General features: G+C 41.3%; 1 protein-coding gene across 3 annotated transcripts in view; it reads right to left on the reverse strand.

Moving 5' to 3' along the window:
• Positions 1–643: 643 nt before the first annotated feature.
• zmym2 (zinc finger, MYM-type 2) overlaps positions 644–25815 on the reverse strand; it is a 54219-nt gene continuing 29047 nt past the window's right edge. For 2 of the 3 annotated variants that reach the window (XM_033613475.2, XM_033613483.2), the window contains exons 11-19: positions 25030–25180; positions 24620–24792; positions 24355–24520; positions 24190–24218; positions 23722–23863; positions 23256–23377; positions 22925–23075; positions 21940–22113; positions 14552–19355 (exon numbers count right to left, since the gene is read on the reverse strand). In XM_033613475.2, the coding sequence (XP_033469366.1) occupies positions 17521–19355; positions 21940–22113; positions 22925–23075; positions 23256–23377; positions 23722–23863; positions 24190–24218; positions 24355–24520; positions 24620–24792; positions 25030–25180 (2943 nt within the window). In that variant the 3' untranslated portion in view covers positions 14552–17520. Of the gene's footprint in view, positions 6145–7091; positions 7237–7484; positions 7728–9061; positions 9177–11478; positions 11622–11850; positions 12044–12125; positions 12251–14551; positions 19356–21939; positions 22114–22924; positions 23076–23255; positions 23378–23721; positions 23864–24189; positions 24219–24354; positions 24521–24619; positions 24793–25029; positions 25181–25815 lie in introns of those variants that run through there. The other variant, XM_033613491.2, reaches the window with a different exon arrangement.

Genomic DNA, 25815 nt, shown 5'->3' on the forward strand with positions numbered 1-25815 from the left:
GGGCTTCAGTCCTCTTTCTGTTCACACTAAAGCCTAATATATATTGATCTAGTTTTGTTTTTACTTTGACGTGCCACTGCAGTGCGGTTGTGAAGCTCCTCACTTTCTCTCAGATCACCTTGGGAGGTGTTCAGTTCACTTAGGGGGAGGCTGAGTTCGCTTGGAGTGTTCACATGTGCGCAGAAATTGCTGAGTCACTGCTTTGAGTCTGTTTAGAGGGCTGAAAAGGGGCCAAGTGTAAAACCACTCTCACTCAGGCCCACGCCTCCCACCTCTACAGCTCCACCCTTTTGATCTAATATGGTCACTTCTGGCAAAAAAAACAAACAAAAAAAAAAACAACCCATGGCTTGTTCTGCTGGCTACATCCACTTCTTTTATAGCCTATTATTGAAAAACTAAGCAATTTGTTATGGTTATTCTCTAATTGACGAAGTTTCTAATTTTAGAAGGGCAGAAATATTCTAGTCACCTCCATTATCATGTTAGCAGCCCAAGTTTACAACCTCAAAACCTCTGAAGTCAATCTTTACCGCTTAAAACCACCAGGAGCAGGTAAAACAAATACAGTTTAATTATAATGTGGTGAGCTGGTCCTTTAATGCCCACGTTATTGTGAAAGTAAAACAGCATGGTTGAGGAGTCTGGTTAGAAAATGAACTCATTTATTTAACATGACCGTATCAGCAGATCAGCCCACACACATAGCATCAGACTCAAGTCACAATCACTCACTTTCAGTATATACAGATAGGCACATTCACATTAGGCGTTACAGCCAGCCACAGCATCTACTGTAGGTCCAAACCATGTGGCAGGTTTGGTCTCTGCCTCTGAGTCCAGCAGGGAAATATCAGCCAGGTTAACTAACAACAAGGGTCATCTGATCCAGGGTCAGTTGAGTTAACTTCCATAAGTCGAGTTTAAAGGTCCTGGGGCTGGTGACGCTGGTCTGGGGTCAGAAACTCAGACCAGCGTTCTTCCTCTAAGTCCACAAAACCTTTATTCCTGAAATGTTACACTGCAGTTTAGACTGTTAAATGCACAGAGGAGTGGACAAAATGACAGAAACGCCTGCTGTCTGGATCAAATAAAACCTAGTTCACTAATTTAATCCACCTTCGTCAGGAGGACAGTGGATCAAACGCAACATCTGGGGCCAGATGCATAAACCATGCGAACGCATTTTCCCACAGCATTCTGTTAAATGTCAAAGGTGCGTTTATAAAGTACATTTTAAATGATGAGTCATTTCTATCATTATTTTTATTTATATCTGAGCATCATCTCCTTTTCAGTGATCGTTTAATTTCATCCTAAATTGCAACAACTTTAAATTTTAACATGAGAGCCAAGAATAAATCATTGATCATCCTTCTGACGTTTAATAATACTGCTGATTGAGATTCTACCGTGATGATGGTTTGCAGAAATGTGATGAATCAGTGGTACGGACGCTACATATTTCCACATTGTACGTAATGACAGCTGCTCTGGCATCGTTGGAGAACCTCGCAATTAGGGCTGCTACTAACCGCCAATGTCAATTACTTTCTCAATTAATTTGTAAGTTGTTTATTCAATATTAAAATGTCAGGAAATTGTTAAAAATGTCAATCAGGGTTTCCCAAAGCCCAAGATGACGTCCTTGAATGTCTCATTTTGTCCACAGCACAAAGATATTCAGTTTACTGTCATAAATATTCACATTAAGCCAGCTGGAATCAGTGAAATTGGACTTTTTGATTTAAAAAAAAAATATTCAAATTGATTAATCGATTATCAAATTAGCTGAAGATTAATTTAATGGTTGATGACTAACTGATTAATCGCCACAGCTCTCCTTGCACTCTGGTGTAATGAGAGGTGGAGGGGCACAAGTATCAATATGCACACAGATGTTTTAAGGCCTTTCTACATCCATTTATATCGAATTGTGGTGTGAAAATAAAGCCCATGCACCCAGCTCCACAAAAATAGAGAATTATAAATCACTACCAGGCATACGCGCAACTTTATAAATCTCAGGAAACAATTGCGTAAGCACATTTCTGCTTTTCTAGTCGTGAATCTACAGAGTTTGATGCATCTGGCCCCAGGAGGGTATTCCTTATATTCTAAGCACAAGCTGTGGAAACACACATTTTGTTTGGGTGTAAAATTTTATCTCAGAGTATTCTCCCAATTTAAATCAAAGTTAATATAAGTACAAAAAGAAAAAGAAAATCCTCAAATAACCGTCACTTGATTTTAAATTTGATGACACTTTTTCCAATTTATTGAAACATTCAGAACGAAAATTCAAATAAAACTCAAAAAATGAAAAGTAAAAAAGGGGGACTGTAACCACATAAATAAAATAAAATAAAAATCAAAGAAATAAACAATGGATAATCCAACCAATGTGTTGTTACAATATAAGCTTCTGTCTCGCGGTGCTGGCACTCTTAAACAGCCTGGAAGGAGGAGGAGAGGGCACTCGTGAACAAGCGCTCAGGTTTTAAACTAAACCAAGATTAAGTTTAAAAGGAGACTTAGAGTAACGCCAGGAAAGTCCAAACACAGGGACAAAAGCAGAAAGGAAACAAAGACAGTCTTTTGAGCTGTGAGCAATCCGTGTCCTTCATGTTTAGCAGGTTCCTGCACAAAGACCCTTTTTAAATGGACGAGAGAGAGGCGAGGGACTGCAGCAGGTTTTCAATGAATGAGGGTGGAGACGGAGATGGCACCCATAAAAGTCCTATCCCAACGTAAAGAGGAAACAGTCAAACTAATAAAAAGATAAATAAATAATCAGTCTTTCTAAAAAGGCTTCTCGGGAGGCAGGTGTTTTTCAAGCTGAAGGTTTCAGTGGGTGTTTACGACACAGTGTCCCTCTCTGTGGAGACTCGAACCACCGCCTTGTTTCAGAGATATTTACACTTCAAAGCAACCCAATCTGGGCTTAGTACGCACATAATGCTACATCGCATGAATGAAGGTTCCCCTAATGTCCTATAAAGAAACGCAGCATGTCGGCAGGTCGCCGTTAACCCGCACCACACAGCGAGAGTCAGGTGTGTGTGTGACGAGATATAACACGAGGTTTGTAAAGTCTGTCCTGGGATCAGTCCTGACTCCTCCAGTCCTCTGTGGTGCACATGGGTTTCGCCTGAGAGCAGTACTGACAGAGGAAGAGCAGTGAGCGGGATGATGGCGAGGAATGAAAGCAGCCCAGTTATAATGGAGATGTGTGACACTGGAAACCAGTAGGTCGCCCTGACTGAGAGGAAGAGGCTTTGTGCTGCGTTCAAGACAGGCTGGATAATCAGAAATTCCATCTTTGTGCAGTGAAAATGCAACAGAGACCTGATATAGGAAAACTTGTGCTGATGAAACTGTCACACTGTCAGCACCACATAGCATCACTTATACAGTACTGGCAATCATCAAGATACACTCAAGCCTGATTAATTTCGCAATGTTAAAGGCCCTACACACCCACACAGGTGGTTTCACTGATTTACCTGATTAGATCCCTTTACTGGACTCCTGTAGTCGTGTTTCCAAACAGACGTGGTGCAAATTTCAACCAAATTTTTTAGAAACTCAAAAGAAAAATGTATCTGCTTTTCCATCAATTATGCAAATACTGGGAGTTAGTTTGTCGAAATAAGCAGTAGGTGGTGCTAATGCTCCAGTCAGGTGCCATTAGAAGAAGAGGGCGCAACGAGATGATGTAATTAAGAGTCTGGATCAGAATTCAAACACTGGAAAACAGTGCATGTCTAAGAACAGAGAGCACACTGGACGAAGGGAACACAGCGCTCTGTGGTCTTGGAAGAGTTGCAGTAACGGCCCTGTGTGCAGACGACAAAGTTTACTGTAGCCTATAAAATGGTGGAACGTCATGATTGTACATTTATTAGCTGCTTCCATTTCCATTGCACATAATCTCATTTACTTTGTATTGATTGATCGAAGCGTAAAAACTATTTGCAATACTTTGAGATTTTTTTTAAAAAAGTTTCCACACAGGTTTTATTCATGTCTAAATTCAAATGTGCATAAAAACAGGTGGATGGAAATGCACCTAATGTGTCACCTGTTTAAAGCAGCATGATTTACAGCTTTTTGGTTCTCATTTACAGAAGACAAGAACAGACTTGCTTGCATTTTTTAATGCTGTTATCAAGATCAAGAGTTCATTATTTTGTTAATGATATCACGATAAAAAGGTTGTTTCCTGTTATTACTTCAGAGATCAGGAGCACCATGCCAGCATGCATGAAATCAGGTGTGAAATGATCCAGACGTTCAGTTTTAAGTTCTCCATACTTATCTCATGATCTGGAGAGAACAAGTTGATTTCTTGTGATAATCTCTGGAAATCAGCACTCTGTTTTCTCAAGAATCTACAGAAATCAACCCACTAATACAAGAAAACAAGCCTTGTAATCGTGAGATAACAGCATTAAGCACAGTTGTTTTAGGAGTTTGGTGACCTCATAATAATCCCTGCATAAAATATAAGGTCACATAACATTCCTGTCCTACTCAGCCCTGAAAAGGCAGTGATGTCATGTTTCTGATTAATATTGATTAGAGCAATCATACAATAAATCATGTTTGAGGGCAACACTGCAGTTTGTAGTCTGGTCGTGATGAAACAAATATATGAAATAATAACTAACTTTGACCTGTGAATCCACCAAAAACTGGCCTGGCATTGAAACAGCCTCACTCATACGATTTCCTGTCCTCACCTCATGAATGAACTCCACCAGCCAACATCCAGTCTGACGGCAGCTCAACACCGCTGAATGTTAACCTGAGCCAAAGTATGACAAAGTGACAGTTGTGTGGGTGTGCAGGAGCTTTAAATCCTAAATGTACCGAACAAAATATTTGTCAAAACACAGAATATTACACTGCTGCGTTCGTCCAGCGGTCGAAAATTTAAAATCCTACAAGTGAAGTGGACAAAAGTCCTTTGTTACATCACTGATGGGTCAAACCTGGATCTTTCCACCTGTCAGTCAGTGCAACAATATTTTTCGGCTGTATAATATTTCATGTCTAATAATCCTTTCAAATACAAAGCAGCACTTCCTGTTGCATGACCATCAGCTAAACTGAGCTGTAAATATTGACGCAAACATTTTTTATCTGTCATGTTTCGATTTTACAAGCTGAACCGCATCAAAGATGGAATTTCGATCTTCCAGCCTCCACCTCTGTTGACACTCTAGACTCATCCTACTCTCCTCTTGTTGTTCTGGTTTCACTCAGACCTTTTTATCTGCCTTCGCCTTCACTTATCAATCCGTTATTGAAAACTCTCTTGAAGCCCAAAGCACTCCACTTCCTCTTTTCCATCCACAGAGCGATGACAAAGGAGGACATGAAGTTTAGACAGAAGAAAATAACTTCATCTCCTTGTAGCCTCCTGGTTTGTTAAAGCATGATACTATAAAGTTAAGCTGCCTGTCTGAGCACTATAAGCACGCTACGCACTTCCTGTATCAAAATATGGTGATAACTGTCAATACACTTCTACAGAATTTTGCTTAGTTCGACTTTAATTACAGCTTTGCCTCGTTTCTCATCTGTGCCTCCTCCTGTGGTTTATGACTGAGGGGACAATGAACCTATCCGTCCTCTAGCTTCATCACCACCTCCTCCTCCTCTGTTTGTGAATCTATCTGCAGAAGTAAACGTTTGGGCTGCTCTTCACCTCCACATCCATCATCCTCTATGAGTTCCCAGTTGTGGACGCTCCTCACCAGGAGGAAACAGGAAGTCAGCGAGGAGGGTAAGACAGGAGAGGAGCACACACACTACTAGCTCTATCCTCCTCTTCCTCCTCCTCTGCTGACTGTTCAGGCTCTACTACAAAAAAAAAAAAAAAGTCAAAACAACTGCTACTCTCCCCCGACTACTTCACCCCCATCCTCCTCCTCCTCCTCCTCCTCCTCCTCCTCGTCTTCCTCTAGGTGTTGTTTGTCTGTGTAAACGTCCCTGACCAGGAGGACTCTGGTGAGGAGGCTCTCCAGGATCTGTCGCTCCAGTGGCGTGGAGCTGAACCACAGCGGGTCGTCGGGGCTGCGGGCCAGATCCGGCTGAACGTAGAAGACATCTAGACGCTCCCGCAACAATGCCGGGCTGGAGGGAGGAGAGGAGCAGGGAAGGTAAAGAAAAAAAAAAGGGAAAGAAGTTAAGAAGGGAGGAGGAGAAAATGTGAGAGAAGAGAGGGAAATAAGGTGACAGCACAGAGAGGTGAAAAACATATTGAAGAGAAGGAAAAGAGATAAGAGGAAAGAAGGAGGAGAGCAAGAGGGGAGGTGGGAGAGAAAGAGAAAGATGTGTTAATCTCTCGTTCTGGATTTCTTGTTCAACAATTGCGAAAGTTTTAAGTCCTCATCTTTCAATAGTCAACACTGTGGTTCAGGATGTGAACAGCAAAGAGTTATAATCACAGGACTCAGAAACAGACATCCAACTGGTTCAATGGATTAGGGATGCAAAATGGAGCAAAAGCGTTCCTTTAACTTTCTATAGATACAAACTGATGAAAGATTTAAGGTTTATGCAGTGCAAGAAGTGAAGCTTGACTCCATATAATGTGATCAGGTTTTGTATCTTGTCCACTTTAGTGTTGGGATCGGCTGCAGACTGACTTTAGGCAGAGATGGCTGCCATTTTGTTTTCATGTGGATTAGTGTGTTGTGCTTTTGTTGCCACTAGATGGCAGAAAAATGTGTCCATGAACGAGGACAGATGTAAATTAATCAGAATGAAGTATAAGGTGCAGCAAACCAAGGTCTCAGGAGGATATTGATATTTTCAAAGCTACTGTAGCTTCATATTTCATGGAGACGGACCTTCAGTGGCTGGACCGCCCTTTAACTGCCCCCCGGATCAGCAAAATTTCCTGGGGGAGCTTAAAGTGGGTTGGTAAAACGATAGACGCCTCCTGGAAATGCCTCGAGCATGAGGTTAATGATGGTAACATTGTGTGTATCCGAGTATCTCGAAAGGGGGTTCTTTTCTTTTCCAACTTCTGCACAGTTTTCTCCTCTGGATAAGATCTGTAAAGTAACTAAACTCACCACTTGGATCTGTAGAGGTCGTAGAGGTGACACTCGTGCTTCTTGACCGGGCAGCGTACAGTGGAGCCTCCCGAGTCGTCGTCTGGTTCATAGTCCTGATCGCCGTCCTCCAACGTACGCTTCCTCTTCCTCGACTCTGTTTGCACTGAAGTTACAAAAGATAATAAAACATTTTCAGGATTATGTGTCTGAGATTGTGAGCTAAAGGCTGCAGATAAGAGGAGAAAATGTCAGTTCACTGGATTTAAGTTCTGATAAAAAGAAAAGGGTTGGTTTTTCATTGTTATGTCTCTCAACTCAACTCAACTCTAACATATCACATCTGAAATGAAACAATGACGATTGGGCTATGCATCAAAAACTGTCCCAACATGCACATGTTCCTGAACTCACCGTGGTGATCCTGAGAGATGGAAGGCACGCGGATGCAGACGGTGGTCTCCTTGGTGACAGGATGGATGGTGTCTGGGCCGTAGACGTTGGCGAAGGACAGGCGGAGGTGCTGCTCCACGGTGCGCAGGCCGAAGTATTTGGTGTTTAGGTAAACCAGAGAGCGCAGCAGAGCCGCCGGACTCTGCTGCCCGAGCTGCCGGCTGCTCCACAGACTCTGCTCCTCCACTCGACCCCACAGCGAGCCTGCAGGACATGAAGGTCAATGTTCAGTATCCAACATGGAGATTAAGTGGAGGGTGTAGTTCTGATTATAATGCCTAAAACGTTATTTTTATTTGGTCAGGACATCTTTCTGCAGACTGACATATCTATTTTAAATTATTGTCTTTAGTGTCTTAAAAAATCTCACATTTCCTCCCTCCCCCCTACCCATGATGACTTCAGAGGGTTTTCAATTTAATCTATGCAAGGAAAATATATAAATAAGCATAATGTAAAAAAAATAAAAAAGTAATTAAAAAATAGTAAATAATAATAATAAATACGCATAAATATAGGAATTCGAAATAATTATAGTTACAGAAAAAAATAAACAAAATAAAAAACAAAATAAATTAATAAGGGTTAATATACAAAGATGTAAAAGAATCAGTTAAAGAAAAATATAAAGAATAAACAAAAAATAAATGAGCATAAACAAATTATGTAAAATAATCATTTAAAGAAAAAAGCTAAATAAAAAATTAAATACATAAATTTGCATAAATGAAAAAAATATGTAAAATAATCAGTTAAAAAATAAACAAAAATAATAAGAAAATAAATAAATAGGTGGAAATAAACAAACTACATTAAATAATCACAGTATAAGAAAAAAAATTAAAATAGAAACAAAATAAAAATAAAATAAATAAATGAGAAGCTTTTAGTGGTCTGGAGCAGCACACCATGTTATCTAGGCCACTGACATAAATAGAAACAAGCACAAGATGGAAGTAGAAAAATGTGGACACAGTCATATCTGGGATCTTTCCAGTCAAACACATTTTTGGACCGAAAAAACCTAAATACTCACTGGAACTTTGGATATCTGTTATTAAAAATAAACTGAGTACCGGTACATAAATGTAAATTAATTTTCTATTTTATTTTGCAGCATAACATGAATTATTTACATCTCACAAATGCATTTAATTCCTATTTGTTGTGTACACAAGTGTCCTCATATAACATTAAAGTGCAATCACAACAAATCAGGATGTGAACAGCAGAAGAGTTATAATCACTGGACACCGACACTGGAGATTAACAGCTCTACACCACCAGGTGGTGCTAACGAGCCATACACTCACTGTATTTAACTTCCTCCAGCAGCTATGAAAGCTACTGTTTAAATTGATCTAATTTGACCTGAATTTTATTTAGTTGCTATATATGCATGTATTGCGGGTTTCAGATATTACTAACTGATTATTTGGTGATTTAAAATGCAGTTCTTCACTTCTCCAGTAATAAATCTGACCATATTTCCCTTGAACAGTCATTTGGTGCCGAGCAGATGGTCCCATCAGACTCACCATCAGGAAGCACGCTGGGCTGCCAGTCCTTCAGGACCTTGTTGAGCTCCTCTCCAAACTGCTGGTAGCACGGGTCGCTGAAAAGGTCATCCTTCCGGCCTTTGGCGTGGAGATGCTTCAAACACATGAAAAAAACTCACATTTAAAAAAACAGTCAAACAAATACAAGCTGCAGTCTGTGGAGATGAAAACACGAGTGTCCTCATATTTAAAAATGATCATCACTGTTTTTCAGAATGTGAACAGCAAAGAGTTTTAATCAGTGGACACAAGTCTGGAACAAAAAAGTTATTCACTGGCGTTCTGTTCAATTAATCTGAACGTCAGAAGTCGTCTGCTCTGCAAAAACCCACAGATGAGCTCAGTGAAAGGACATTTTTGAAAGAGATAGAAAAAGAGCAACACATTTAAGCAGGCCCAGAAAAAGTACAAGTCAGTTTTGAGTGTTTCAAACTCATAATTTCCTGATTAAACTTCACATAAAACAATTAAATCTTTAAAACTTTGTTTTCTCAAACAGACAAAACAATCTTACATTTTCCTGTCAGAAAAATCTCCCTCCAGACGACTCTGAATGATCCTGAGCTCCTCTCTGCAGCCATGCTGTGCCGACATGTGAGAACAGGAGGGAAGACTGTGCACCACTTATATCTGTCCTCCAGGAAACACTCCCTCTGACTTTAGTTCCTACCTCTAAAATGACTCCAGATAGAAGTGCAAACAAAATGGATGCTTATTCTCATTTATTTTATTTACTTCATAACACATATATATTGTTTTAATATAATCTAATATTAATAGCTATTTTAATTTAAAATATTTTGTTGTATTTTATAAACAATGATATTTATGGTGGTAGTGGGGAAAACGTCATCAAATTAGCACTACTTTTTTCATGACTGTTTTTAAAAGTTTTTTATGGCATATTTGACTTTACTTTAAACCAACAGTAGTGAGGCAGCAGGAAATGAGAGGAGAAACAAAAGGAGGGAAATGCAACAAAGGTGTGATCACATGGTCAGTGTCTTTAACCCCTTTGTCCAGCAGGACGCCTCATTCTTTTGTTATTTAAGAGACCGAATCACTGTGACGTCGCAGCAACAACAGTCACTTCTGGAGATACGTGAAAATGGCAAACTTGTTTATTTCTGTTGTGATTCTGATGTTTCTGCTGTGCTTTCTTTATGTGCTGTTGCTTTTCTAGTGTCTTTGATCGTCTCGTCAGATGATCAGAGACTTAACATTGGGTAACATCAACATACATATTACCCAGCAATCATCAATGCATATCTGTATATGACAAAAACTACCAAAGAAAATAAGAAATGATCAATTTAATTTCACAATTCCAGTAGTTGATTTATAGAATGGTTGATAGAAGCCTGATTTATGGTCCTGCGTTGACTCAACGACGTTGCTACGTTGTTGCCGTGACGACGTCGTGAACCCTTCGAACTTCTCCGTCACTCCGTTTCGTCGCGGTGCAATTCACCGCCAGAGCGGTAGGAGGCTGCGTTCCTTTCCTGAGTGGTTATCGTCGTTTCTAGTTGATTCTTTGTTTAGCTTCCGGCTTTTCCGGTCACGGAGAAATGAACGCGGAGCACGGACAGACGGCTCCGGCCGTATCCGTATCCGTATTGAATGTTGAGCAAAATGGCATATATATAATGAGCCTTAATACTGCAACATCTACATCACAACAGAAGATGTTTAAAGATGGCGGGGATGGCGCAATCTGGAAATACGGAACCAGAAATGCGTTGCTACCAAGCAAACCAATCACAGCCCTGCCGGTCTGCGCTGGGTCTGCGTCGCCTCGATGTGTAGTTACATTTTTGGGGAGGTGCACGTCAGGCTACGCCGGGGGCTACGGCGAGCCTTCTGTGTAGCCCCGTACCCTACGACGTAGCGACGTCGTTGATTCAACGCAGGACCATAAATCAGACTTTAGAGTTACAGAAGAAGCATATAATTTTGATTCCCCTTTGAAGGATGGAGGACCTCTCTCAAAGACACGAGTGAAGCTGAGGACACGCAAAAGCTTTCCTTCCACTCCTCATGGAAAAAAAGTGTCACACCATCTGCCGGCCTGATCCTGTTTCTGTCAGATCTTATACTGTGAACGCTGAGTGGACCGAACGTAACTGGGCACCGCAGATGCGTTCGTAACATGGTGCAGCGACACTAAGTTTAAGCGTAAAGTAATCATCAGACCAAGCAGTGCTAACAAACATGAGCAAACTGGCAGTCTGCCATTGTTGTTGATGTTTCTGGCTCATATCAGTTTACATAATTATCTGTATACTTGTAGACGTGGCCTCAGACTAAGGTAGACTAACATGGTTATTGACGTGAAAATAATTTGCATTCACCCTCCTGTTTTCATTTCAAGACACAACTTAAAAAATGGCACCAACCTGCTGGATCCCCAGACAGAGGTAGAGGATGCTGTCTGGAGAGTAGCGCTCCCCGCTGGGCCGGCAGACCTCCCTGACAAACCGGGACAGAGCTGCGTTCAGCTCCTTTGAACTCAGCGACAACAGGTTACTTTTAGAGCGGGCTGCGGAGAGAAGAGGAAGAGACACCGACTGCTGTTAGCGAAGGTTGAGGATGAGGTGGTGACTGCAACTCTGATCCTAAAGAGTTCTGATATTTCAGACAAGAACAACTTAAACTCTGCATCTTTTTCATGACCCTTGAATAGAGGAGCAAACTGAGACTCAAGGAGTTTGGTCCTAATCAACTACTGCTGTGCCAGGTCAGTAAGTTTACGATCCAGTTTATCTCACCTGGTTTGGAGTCGCCTTTTTCTTTGGTGTCATCTGATTGGTCAGAAGCAGACAGCGCCCAGCGTTTCCAAGCATTGATACCATATCGAGCTTTGAGAGGCAGCGACCGTCCTTCTGAGCGTCTGCCAGCTGGATTGGAAGACGAAGACGAGACCAGATCTGAGCTCTCCTCCACCGCCTGCCTCTTGTTCCCCTGCAACACAAACACACACAGTTACCACACAGTCAACTTATGATGGTTGGTACAATTTTTCTAACTGTTACATGTTGCGTACTTGTCTCCTGGGCTGCGGTCGAGGCGCTGACTCCTCCAGCTCCTCCTTCTCCTCAGCCAGGACCGGAGGTAGAGAGAAGCCCATGTCCTCGTCCATCCCTTCGAGGACTGGAGCAGGGTCTGAGGCTGGACAGGAAACAACAACTGTTTAATTATGAGCTTAATTGATAAAAATGAAAGTGTAAATCCAGCTCAGGATGGAAAAAAGTGACTCTCCTGCAGATTAAGGGGTTTACGTCAATGATTTCTTGTTACTGATATTCAGTGTCTCCGCATTTAGGAGTTCAGAGCTTCAGGTGACACAGTTGGAACATTAAAATGCACTCAACAGACTCAGTTTGGGACAGACCACGATGATCTGATTTCTTCCCTACCCCCTAACTTTATTTTGGCAGCTTTAGTTTCTTCAAATTGCACAAGAGGCTGAGTCTGTCGTCTTTTGTTCTACAGTGCAATAAGCAGACAGATAAGAAAACAAACACAACAGGAATGTTTAGAAACCAGCTTATTTACAGTTCTAGACAGTCCCTCAAGGATTTTGCCGTTTTTTGGGATTGTTGTGGCCTAAAATTCCAGATTTCACAGCAGATTTTAAAAACATTGCGACGCATATTCAAAGCTTTTAGACCTTTTTTAGCGATGAAACTGCAGGAGTAAATGAAACTTGCAAAAAATGTTGCTTTTTTGGGGGGATAATTCGTTAGGAATCGAAGGCAACTTGTTCCAGTGAGAAGAAAAAACAGCACTGTTGAGTTTGTGTCTTATACTACACTAATGTTACCACCAATCGTCCATATTTAATCTAACTCACCTTAATTATTTCAGCACATGCAACAGCCTCTGTCATGGTGATTTGTCTTGTCTGTTGTTTCATTCTTTGGGTGTGTTTTGTGGTAGAAGAGTGTTTGTCAATTGATGACTTTTACTTGTACTCAACCACAACGTTGCTTTAATGCAGAATATCAGGGAACTACCTTGAATTTTTAGCAGTAATTGGTGAATGTGAGACACTTACATTGCACGTCTGCATCTTTTCAACCAGAATCATCATCTGAAATGATAGGTGAAACTCACAGGAAATTACAATGATTGGTCAAATTTGTAGAAAAGTTCCAGGTTTGCGCAGACTTCTTCAAGGGATAGTGCACCCAAAAATGAAAATTCAGCCATTATCTACTCACCCATATGCCGAGGGAGGCTCAGGTGAAGTTTTAGAGTCCTCACATCCCTTGTGGAGATCCCAGGGGAGAGTGGGTAGTGGCACAACTCCACTTAATGCAGGCTGACGGCGCCCCAGATTCAAACATCCAAAAAACACATAATTGAAACCACAAAATATCTCCATACTGCTCGTCCGTAGTGATCCAAGTGTCCTGAAGCCCCGACATAAAAAGTTGTTTTGTTGAACTCTGTTTTTAGCCTCATTGTAGCTTGCAGCTCTAACTGCCTCTCTGTGCACCGCGCTCACGTGTGCGCTTGCGTGAGACCGTGAGACATGGGCACCGCCTTCATGTGTGTTCACATGCTTTTGCTGGTCTTGCACGCAAGTGCGCACACGTGAGCTCGGTGTACACAGAAACAGTTAGAGCTACAGGCTACAATGAGGCTAAAAACAGAGTTCAGATGACATTTTTCAAAACACCTTCAGGAGACTTGGATCACTACGGATGAGCAGTATGGAGATATTTTGTGGATTCAATTATGTGTTTTTGGACGTATGAATCTGGGGTGCTGTCAGCCTGCATTAGGTGGAGTTGAGGTGGAGTTGTGCTGCTACCCACTCTTCCCTTGGATCTCCGTACAACCAATCAGAGCGACGAACCATGACATGAGCTATGGACAAATATAATCATACGTGCAGAGATGAGCTGTGATGGTGTCTGTGGATGAGTGTTGCTGTTTTTCGCCATCATAATTTAAAGATAATACTTCAAGAGAAAGTTCCACATCAGCTGCAGCCGTCATGGATGTTTTTGAACCCAAAAATTGACATCAGTGTTTTTATATTAAACTCAAAAGCTCCTCATAGGTTAGTCATCGTCTGAAACACACAAACCCATTTAACATAAATGTTTGTGATTGGCTTGATTCATCTGAGGCTGGCTGGAAATCTGTGTGAACGGGAGGGGAACCAGATGTATCTCTAAAACATGAGCTTGTAGATTTATTTGGCTGCAGGTTAATCCTACTGTTCAGCTGCCACAGCGATACTTTTATTATCCGACGTCTCTGTCGTGCTGCAAAAGCACTAGTGAAGAAACGATTACACCTAAACATGGCCTAGAAATCTGGACATTTGCAATAGGAGGATCCTTGTATCTGCTTACATACACTTTAGTGTTATACACCATTCATTACATGTGTTATATTGTTCAGAGATGCTAAATAGGGGTTTGAAATTCAAGTGTTACTGTATGAATTCATAATGTAAAGACTGCTCTTTCTGATGGTATTAATCCAGTTTATTAAACACACAACACAGACATTTACCAAACACATTTAAGGTATTCAGTTACACTCTTTATATATAACCTTATCATTTTTCGACCCTGCATTATTTCTGCTACATACAGCAGGGCAAACATGGAACAAAAATTCAAACCACAGACACAAGATAAAAACAAAAGCACTGAAAGCACAGTGAGAGATTTTAAAATGTGGCTTTCTTAGTTTGAGATGAGGACCACCACCACATTTTGGCTCTGCTTCCAAGAAAGGCCATAATATCATGAGTCAACCTACAGTTTAAGTATGTATGAGTGTGGCTCAGCTGAAGCGTTTTATACCAGGTCAGTGAGAGTAAATAAAGATAAAAATAAAAGCATGTCTTAGTCCTGGCCTGGTTAAGGACTCAGTACAACAACCTTCAACCCTCTGCCCTGACAGTAGAAGTGACAGCAGGTCCAGAAATATCCAGAGGGAGGAATTTTAATCTCAATTACTGTACTGATCCATTAACACCTCAGGGGGGGTCACATGTTGTTACATAAGAGCTGCCTTACGCAACACAATGAATGAATGAATAAAAGGAAACATAAACACAGACTGAGAGACAAACTGCCTGGAATTAAAGGTGCAGTGTGTAGGATTTAGTGACATCTAGTGGTGAGGCTGCACACTGCAACCAACTGAAAACCCCTTCATTCACCCCTCCTAAAATTTTAAATTAACATGATTTAAAAAGTCCTGAAACAAAATGCCTTAACTGATATTGCAACATCATTTATCCTTTAATGTGACACCTTTCAGGAGGGTCATTCTTCTCAAAACTGATGATGTAACAATGTGAAAAAGTATGTTTTTTTTTGTCTTGAATGTGCAGCAGGGATACTCAACTTGCTTTTCCCAGGGGCCATTTTGCAAAAAGATGCGAGGCCAGGTGCTAGTCAATAAATTCATATTTCTAATAATGGTCAAATGTGATGAATAAATTAGGCAAATCCAATCGCAGCACCCCCAAAAATTGTTAATCAACTTATTTTCATTGTGAATGGAAAAAAATGGTCCAAGGGTCACCCAGCACGCTGTTGCAGGTAAAATCTGTCCCACAGGCCATAAGTTGAGTATCACTGATGTGAAGTGTGCAAGTATACAACATTTGTAATTCTTAGTGTCATGATAGCTTTCTGAAAACATGAACATATGAGACTGATTTCACGTTTGTAAATGTGTCACCAGGCTTTATGTAGAACATGAAATCAACAACAGATGGTAAAAATGCATTAGAGACTCCAGAATGTGAATGGTATGCATTTGTAATTTCTCCTGACTATCTGGGATGAGTAGAACCTGATAAGTATAACAAACTAAGCATTGTCTTTGTAAAGGAAGTAGTTTATGAAAAACAAAAGTCGTCCTCATATGTGGACGTTGGGTTTATTTCACTGTATAACACAATATATTCACCTGTGTAGTATTAAGACTAAGACTGTTTATTTCAATGCCTAACCACTGCTGTGCAAAACCAAAATTGCAAATAATGCTGCAAATTTTTCTTGCTCCATACTCCAAACTAGGAGCAGCCTGTCACACCTATGGGTCTATGTGAAATGGTGCAAAACTGTTGCGTTCAGTTTGCAAGCATGGGAACACATTACATGTCAAAGTCACCAGTATAAAACTGTTCAAGAGTAAAACCATTCAAAACTGTTCATGTTATTGACTGAGTATAGCTGTGCAAAAACAAAATTACAAAGTGCAACATAAGGCCTTGTGATTTATTTGTTTTGTCTCTGTATGGTTATTTTCCTCACTCCACACTAGGGCTGCACAGTTTATCAAATATTATCAAAATTGCAACACAGACAAGTGCAATATCTCCGGCTTCACCCGACTCAGAGTTATGTCAGTTGAATCAGATTTGGCTGTTCAATACAAATACTTCACAATTCATTTCTCCCCATGTGGAGTTTTAAAATTTGAACAGGCTCAGTGGGACCTTCAGTTTGACAGCAGCGTTTCTGTAATTTAGTAAACAAGCTAACTGCACTAATGACAGATCGGAAATGTGCAACATTTTTTGCCGACACTAAAATTCAAATAAAAGCCAAAGACTGTATCATTAGTTACGGTAAGCTTTAAATTCACCATTTCTAAGCAAAAGAGAGAACATAATGTCTCAGAGCTTTTCGTCCTCCATGCCACTGCATCATGTCCGCGGCTGTCTGCAGAGAGTAGTGTGAAAGTCAGGAGTGCTCACTCCGCAGCAAAAACTGGGGACCAAAACGTCTGCAGAGGCAATCTCTCTGACTTCAAGGGGCAGCCCTAGCAATATCTAACAGAAGCTACCATTATAAATTACGCATTGTGGTGCTACAGAGATGCTCTGGCCTACAAATCATAATCCAGGCATAAAGGAACATGTTTGTTTGGTACAGACCCTAACAAAAATCACATCATCATCATTTTTATATACTTTTTTCTGTGAAAATAAAATGCAAAAATTACCATTCCCACAGAAACGCCAATCATATTGCGATATCTGATTTTCATGATTTTTAAAAAATAATTTAACATCATTTTTTGGGGCAAATCCTGTGGCTCCACTTGATACTCCAAGCTAGGAATGTCCTTTTTGTTTGCAGCAAGAGTCTGTCACAACTATCGGCCAGTGTGAAATACTGCATAACAGTTGTGTTGAGTTTGCAATCACAGGAACACATTACATGTTAGAGTCACCAGTGTGTTACAAAGTATTAAACTGTTCATCTTCACTGTTGTCCATTGTCACTATTCAGATACAAAACTGTTCAGAACTGTTCGTTTCGATGCCTGAACGTGGCTGTGCAAAACAAAATTGCAAACAATGCAACATAAAGCCTTGTGATTTTTTCGTTGTGAATCTCTGTGTGAATTTTCCTTGCTCCATACTCCAGACTGGGAATGTCCTTTCTGTATCACACATACTGGCTTGTGTGAAACGCTGCAAAACAGTTGCGTTCATGTTGCAAGCACAGAAACACATTACATGTCACACACCGCACACGAGACTTCCCAGAGCAGCCTTTCTCTCTGCAGCGCATCGAGTTCTTCATGTTGACCACCTCTGGGAGATGTGCAGCAGAGGTTGTGCGAACTGAGACGTGAGGTACTGGAGCGACCTGATGTCTTTTGCCTTGTTGTTGGAAAAGGTGTACGTTCTCTTCGAATACATGTTGGACATCAGAGTTACACTTGGTCAGGTATGCCTGAGCCACTGCCATGCGAAACTCAAGGAACTGCATTATTCCCTCTCTTGGCGTGCCACGTTCAGTGTTGTCTCGCCGATACAAGAGCCAGCTGTTGGCTAAAGCGAGATCAGTGAAGTGCATCAGCATCCGAATCGTCCACTTCTTGGTTCGGACGCTCATTTGGTAGTAATTCATCATCCTGTCTACCAAGTTAACCCCAGCCATCTTGGAGTTGTACTCGCACACAATACTTGGTCGTGTGACAGTCACGTGTCGTTTGTCCTTCTTGGACCATTGCTGCCGGGTGTCTCCTGGCTGTTCACCATGAACAGCAGAGAGCATCAACATCGGCTTGTTGTCAAACCACTTCACTACACATACTCTCCCATCTTCCCTGGTAACTGACGCTGAGGTTCCTGTTCCTTGCTGTTTCATGGTTTGGTCACTCGGTAGCTTCTGCAGCGCTTTGGTGATCCGGTTTTTCTTTACCGTACCTGTCAGGTACACATGCCTCTCCAGCATTTGATCCACTACTCTCATGTTTGTGAAGAAGCGATCGCAGTATACCTTTGTACCAGGACGCAGAGTTTTAGCCAAATGTTCAATAACCAGGGCTCCCAAACCCAGACCCCCCGCTTCCTGAACCTGTGAACTTAGTGCGTCTGCACCTTGAAAGACTTCAAAGTCCAGCACAATGCCATCGGACGAAGCCAGCACAAAGTTCTTCATGCCAACTGAATTGGGCTTTTGTGGTACATACTGTCGAAATGGACAGGCTCCTGTAAACGGGATCATCTGCTCATGGACGGACACACATTCTGGTCGAGCCTGAAGCAAGCAGCCTCTGAGAATGCGATCCATAAAAGGCCTTGTCCTCCAAAATCTGTCAGTTTGTCTCATGTCTTCTGATATTTCATCATCAATGACGACTTTTAGATGTTGCCTCAGTTTGAAAAATCTGTCGCGCCTCATTTTGTCGCTAATGGCAGGGATTCGTAAGGCATTGGACCAGAACATCCTCATCTGTGGGTAAGGCACGCATGACATCAAAATGGTTGCTCCAAAAAAATGATATATCTCATCAACTGAGGTGTTGAGGTAGCCACCACTGGTAGACAGTGACATAGCATTTGTACAGATAGCAATGTGTTTCATCAAGTCTGTGTCGATGTACTGCTCCACATAGTCCAGAGGCTGCCAGTCATGTCGCTCATATAGCCTTTCATCATAAAACTCAAACTTAACTAAGTTCGGAGTAAAAGCACCAGACTGCCAGCGCTCTCCATGTCCATCTTCACTAGGTCCTGGCTCGTTATCAATGTCAACACTTATACACGCAGGTCCTCTGGATCTCTGCACATGTTCAGACGGACGGACTTGTGGCTCACAGTCACTATCGTCACTGCTCTGCTGATCAGATTCTGGTGAATAAGGTGGCATACAATCTTCGTAGCTTAGTTGTTCCACACCAGGATCATCACAATCAGACAAGTCCTCCACGTCTGAGTTGTCTCCTACCATTGCATTCAGCAATATTTCTGCTCTTGACAGAGAATTATGTCCTGCAAATGTATCACATGGGGATAAAAAATAAAAATCATTGTAGATTTATTTGTGCAACAAGCAAGAACCAGTGTTTCCCCTAGGAGTTTTCCAGCAGCGGTGCTGAAGTGCACAAGATTTTTTTTCCGCAGCCAGAAGATGTTTAGCGCGTCCGCTGGCATGAGAGGGTCTTTAGACACGTATGTACACAGGTGTGGATGTCGCATTACGTTTTTTAAAATGCTTCCCATACCCCATGTGCTGTTACAGTCGCTCCAACATGTGGGAGCAGATGTGACATTTGCCATCTTGTGTTTTAACCAGTATAGTGACTCTGGCATTGCTTGTAAAAACAACTGATGACTGGTTACAAGCAGAACGCAGAACACAGATACAAGTTACCCACATAAAAATGGTATCTGGACAATTCAAGAGGTTTTTGAGAAATTGTTACAATTGGTTTCCCCTGATCAGCCCTGTGTTTCCAGTCGCAGACACAAAACGACTCAAATCCTGGAGAAATGCCAATGAAAAAGAGCCGGTACACATAAAGATGCCATGTTGGTCGTGTGGGCACATACAGGACAAAACAAAGCTAAATGTAAACACTGACGGAGAGCAGTGGAGTGTATCGCAGCCTCTAAAGAAGCCTTCAGTGTGGTGTGTGTCCAGGTGAGGACGTCAGGTTAGCAGTAAACCATGAATGTAAAAGTCAATGTTCAGTGTGAGCCACAGTTTGTCAGAATGGCGGCACAGCGCCGCTGCTAAATACTTTAGGGGAAACACTGAACAGTTATCAATAATCTTGTAAGCTATTGCTTTCATTCTAAATCTTCACAAGCTATGTTTCCTAACTTTAACACCTTCATTTTGCCCAAACTATAATAAAGTCCTAATGTCCTTGAATGAGTACTTCGTAAATAGCAGCTTCCTAGCTTGTCACCATTGCTAAAAATTTGTCAAATTTGGATGCCATATTTAAGTACAAATGTTATTATGCTTAAAGGAGAACTACAGCCATTTTAAAAATTCATACATGGTATTTCTATGGTCTAGCCCAGTCCAAAAATAGAAGTAAAATAGAAGTAAACATGAACAACTCTCCCAAATTCAAAAACTAGAGTGCTAAAACTCAAATTTGTGATGTCATCAAGTATAAAGTTTGGAGCTACTTCATGGACAATGAGTTGGGAAAGATAAGAGCACCCAGGGGAGTGTTCTGAGTATAAGGGCATGTTTCCTGTTTCAGAAGTGAGAACACACAATAGAATAAAGAACATTTGAGTAAAAAAATGAATTGAATCCACACAATCAGGGTCGTTGTCTATGGAGCAGCTCCAGACTTTATACCCAATGACATCAGAAGTTTGAGACTGACCATCTTTGAGCGAGACAGTAGCTCACGTTAAAAAATATTGATGATACATTTCTAGGCTATGGAAATAACATATTGGAATTCTTAATTTAGGTGGTGTTCCCCTATAAATTTAAAAAAGTTTCAACCATAAAATTTGAAAAAGTCCACTTTAGTGTCGAAATGGGCTGAAGAATAACTTAGTAGAGATGGCCGCCATCTTCTTTTAACACTGATTAGTTTATTGTGCCTTTGCTAGCAGTAGATGACATAAAAACGTGTCCATATACGAGGACAACACGTCAAAGTTAAGAAGAATAAATTTTAACGTGTAGCCAAAATGCAGTGTCAACAAATGAGGACACAAGGTTGCAGGAGGTTGAAATAAAATCCAAATCAATGGTAAATCAACCCGCCCATACCCAAACTGATCCATCACTGTGCAAAGATTGCTGATTAGATTAGAGTGGATTTTAGATTAGAAGGTGCTAATGTTACACAAGTGAGCGCTAAAAGGCAAAACTGTCGATTAAATATTCATAAGAGATTCTTTTTTTTTTACCTGACTCAACACTGATTCTTATTAAATCAAGTGTCTCCTTTGGCTCGCCTAATTTTATGAAATTTCTGCATTCAAAATGGGCTTTAAATCGATATTCAGAAAAAGTTGACATTAATATTTAAGTAAATTTAAAGCAGAAACTTTTGGAGGAGGATCCAATCGTGGATTTTCTAGTTTTAAAGGGGACCCATCTGATCATATAATAAATTCCCAATAATGTAATTAAGTGTTATATTATTGAGTTATCATAAGAATTTCAGTCAGTACATTTTATATATATTATTCAGATTTTTACTTTGTTCAGTTTTATTACATTTTCTATCAAGTTAAGTGAAAATCTTATTACATTTTCTGGAAATTATTCCATTATTGGGTGCGACAGGACCTGCTCCCTATGAAGATATAATTGGCTTATCCGGGGGTAAGGGGAAAAAACAAAAAACTATTTCTAGTTTCAAGTGATTATGGACTAATGAAAACATTACTATGAATTTTATATTCCACGTCTGCCAATACATCATCCTAAATCCTACACACTGCACCTTTAAGAGCACTGACTTGGCATCAAACTTGGGTGGGACCAAATAAAGTGAAAGTGGTTTACTGGCCCAAAATAAAACTGTCCCCCTCACGACTGAAAAGGCTTGCACTACAAATTAATGCTAGGAATGTTTATATCGGTTATTACCTTGAGGGAAGTCTGCCTCCAGGTCCAGGTCGGGCTCGTACACATCTTCGTCCTCCTCCTTCACCTTCACCTCTTCCTCCATCCTCTCCTCCTCCATCTTCTCCTCTTCCTCAGAGCTGCTGCTAGAGGGTTCCTTCCCTCCATGCTCACTCTTCACCATCACTGGCTTCACATCTGAAACACACAGACAAGCAGGTCTTCTCCGTCATCGCTCGCTGCAGCTTTCTTCAAATCAAACTGACCCCTGTGTTAAAACTGAGAAGTCTGTACCCAGAACATCATTTTTTAAGAGAGACATCACTGTAGTGTTTTATGGTTTGTTGATATTCACACACATACTGAATTTAATTAACCTCCTTTGGATCAGGGTGGTGGCAGAAGTCCCAGTCACAGATATCTCAGAACCTCGGCCAATAAAACCAAATGTTATTTGGATGGCTACATAATGAAGTAGGAAAGATATGATTTAAGGAACCTTTCACTTTCCAGGAAAGGGGTGTGAGGCCAGATTTGGCAAAAAAATAACAACTAATAGACTGGACAACATAGTAATTATTTTATTAAGCTGATTAAGCTGGAAAAAAAAATACCCCAGAGCCCACCTGTCCCGGTTTGGGTCGATTTAATTGAACTCAAGTTTGTTTGCCCCCTCAGAGCGGTTGGTTTATGGTGAGAACGTGTTCCGACCTGGATCTGAACCAACTGCAGTCACATGACACATTGTTTGGGTTAAACATGAGCATGTTACAGTCCTGGAGGATTATTAATGTGCACCTCCTCCTGTACTGCCTTAATATGCCGCGCCTCGTTTTCAAACTGTATGGTTTGACTAAAATGAACAATGACAGCAATATAGTCCACGATGAGCAGCGCTAAAATCAACCTGCGTATCAAGATAATCTCACCAATTCCTACCACCATTTTATCACCACATCTCTGATCTCTCATGTTTTACTGCAGACATCCAACCCTGTGATGAGCGTACCTGGCTTCTGGTCCTCTGCGATCATCTCAGCCATGGAGATCAGGTCGGCCTCCAGGGGGTCAGAGGGCACCTTGTTTTTCAGCTCGTTGATGGTCTGGACAATCTGCTCCGCCCCCTGCAGGGTGGTGGGCAGGAACACAGGCACAGGAACCTGGACGGGACAGGATATACAAGCTTTTTGGTTACAGACAGCTTTGACTCGTACATGTCTGTTCATACAAGAACCATTTTAAGTAACATTTATCATGCAGGCTTTTATTGATGTTAACACCTTCACAAGACAAGTTTCCCTTTTAGAATGAATACGCTGTATGAGTTCATCATGTCTTACCGGTACAGGCAGAGAGACTGGCGTGGGAGTGACCTGGGAATACATGTTCATGGGAATGGGGATGAAGACAGGTACAGGTATGGGTACAGGAATATACTCCCTCTTCACGCCATCGTCTACATCTGTGGACACAGGTATGCCAAAACAGAACATTATATGCAAATCTGCATATGTATTAATGGGTCATCAAGTCATGATTTTTAAGGGTGAGCAGCAGTAATCTCCTCCATAAACCTCCATATATATATTGTGAGGTTGGACTGAAGTGAAGACTTATGTGTGTATGTAACTTTCAGAAAAGCCTTGTTGTTATGACAATGTTAGCTGTTAAGTGAACTGCAGTTAGTACCCTGTTGCTTGTGCTCACACATAAAGTTACAAACAGAACCTTTAATCTCAAAAATAAATCAAAAAGTGTCTAAATATGTTTGTAATTTCATGGTATTAAGATAAATGCTGTGTTTACCTGTCTGTAAGAGTTTGCTCTGCATGTGTGGCTTGCAGTATGTCGCCTTCGTCAGTGTGAGCGGCTTACAGAGCACTGCCTTGTTCTTGACATCTCTTATCAAACCTCCACCAGCGTACGCCACAGTACCCTGGTTCACCAGCTGCAACATGGCACAGAAAGGAGGAAAATAATTATAACGTACAGGTGTAATTACAAACATAAATGTGGCTTTTGTTCTTACAAAACAATCATTTATTTACATATAAACTAACAAATCATGGGATTGTTTTTAAAAGGCAGTAAGTGACAAAATGGAAAATATAAATAATTGGTTTCACATTTTCATTTTAGGGTGACGCATGACATTTAAAAACTATCAGGTCTTGACATTATCTGCAGTAAGTGCACCAAAAATACTTCAAAGCAACAACTAATGTTTCATAAAAATATAAACTGTGGGACATCTTTTTCCAAATGTTTACTCACCCCAAGTTTGGCCCCCTGCATTTCATACCCTGTAAAGAGGAAAATAAAATACGTCACTTCTTTGCTTCATTGAGAAATCCGAGTGACACACAGTGACATAAGAAGACATGTGTAGAAAGACCTTAGTTTCTCAAAAGGAAACACACACACACACAGAGTTCGTACCCAGTGTGGTGTTCTCAGGGCCTTTCTGTGTCACCATGATGGGCTCGTTCTGTTGGCAGTAGAACTTCAACAGACACTCCTGGTCACAGAAATGCTTCATCTCTGCTCTCCACATCACAGACTCCGTCAGGTTACCCTGCACCTTACAGCAGTCGCACCTCGCCGCCTGGTGGCCACAACAGGAAAAGGTTCAGAAAATTCACAAACACTTATTCCTGAGTATGTTCATGGTAGTTATTGACGGACACACTGAGTATGAGCGGACCTTGTAGTACCAGTCGTGGAACTTCTTGGCACAGGCCTCGCTACAGAAGTCCCGGGTCATGCCGCCAAGCTGCCGGGTCAAACCTCTCTTGCAGAGCTGGTTGCAGTGGTTACAGCTGACACACTTCAGACCCAGTCGTCTGATGAAATCCTGCTTAAATAACAGCTTACAGCCTGGAAGGAAAAACAGTAATGAAATTGCAAAAGATCAATAAACTGGAAAGCAGTCTCATTTGGAAGCAACAAATCAAAACCATGGATAGCAAACAGATGAAATGCATACAATTATTATATTTAAAAATGGCAAGCAAACAATTGAAGGCACAACTAAAATGAAAGCCACCAGGGGTTACAACTAGACTCTCTGACTAAAGTGTCCTGCAGAGGAGAGGAAGAGGAGGGGATAAGTACCTTCGCTGCAGAAGGGTCTCTTGACTCCTGAGAACTTAACCATCTCATGTAGCGTCTTCTCCTCTTGGCAGTACTCACAGAATGTCACAATGCAGTGGAGCTTCTTGTAGTCCTCGCAGCACGTCTTACTACAGAACTGGTAAACCTTATCCTGAAGACACACAGATACATGACTTGTACCTGTTCTGGCGTTAAAGTCCAGTTCAGACCAAAGATTTGTGACGAGACGAGTTGAAACAAGCAACTACTTGCAATGCGCCGTTCTAAAAACCTGCCGGTTCACACCAATGCAACTACATGAGACGGTGTATCATCTCTACGCAACAACTCTCTGTACTTCTGTTCTGATTTGCAGCTTCTCAAGGTTATTTTGTGGCTGAATATAATTTGTATGAAAGAGGATAGTGATAGTGAGATACTGGCTACAGGTGCATTGTAGTAGTGATGATACAGTGAGCAGCGGCAGCAACCCAGCAGCTGACACTGGCACACCGTAAGGACGGAAAAAGAGGGCTCGGCAGGGACAGAGAACCTGGCGCAGCAAGCGAACACACTGTCTGCAGCCATTTTGACTTGACCAGCAGACTTCACTACAAGCTGATTGGCTGTAGAAACAGGTGACGTGCTTTACGTTCTAAAACCAGCCACTGGTGATTTGACCAGCTGAAGTGCAGGTGACACCATCAGCTGGCTTGAGTCGAGCTCAGACCGGCCAGTTCACACTGCTGCAACCTTTCTCTGCAACATTCTAAAATGGTTTCATATCGTCGCAAATCTATTAGCCAC

Source organism: Epinephelus lanceolatus, chromosome 14 (assembly GCF_041903045.1).
Source record: "Epinephelus lanceolatus isolate andai-2023 chromosome 14, ASM4190304v1, whole genome shotgun sequence".
Taxonomy (NCBI): Eukaryota; Metazoa; Chordata; class Actinopteri; order Perciformes; family Serranidae; genus Epinephelus; species Epinephelus lanceolatus.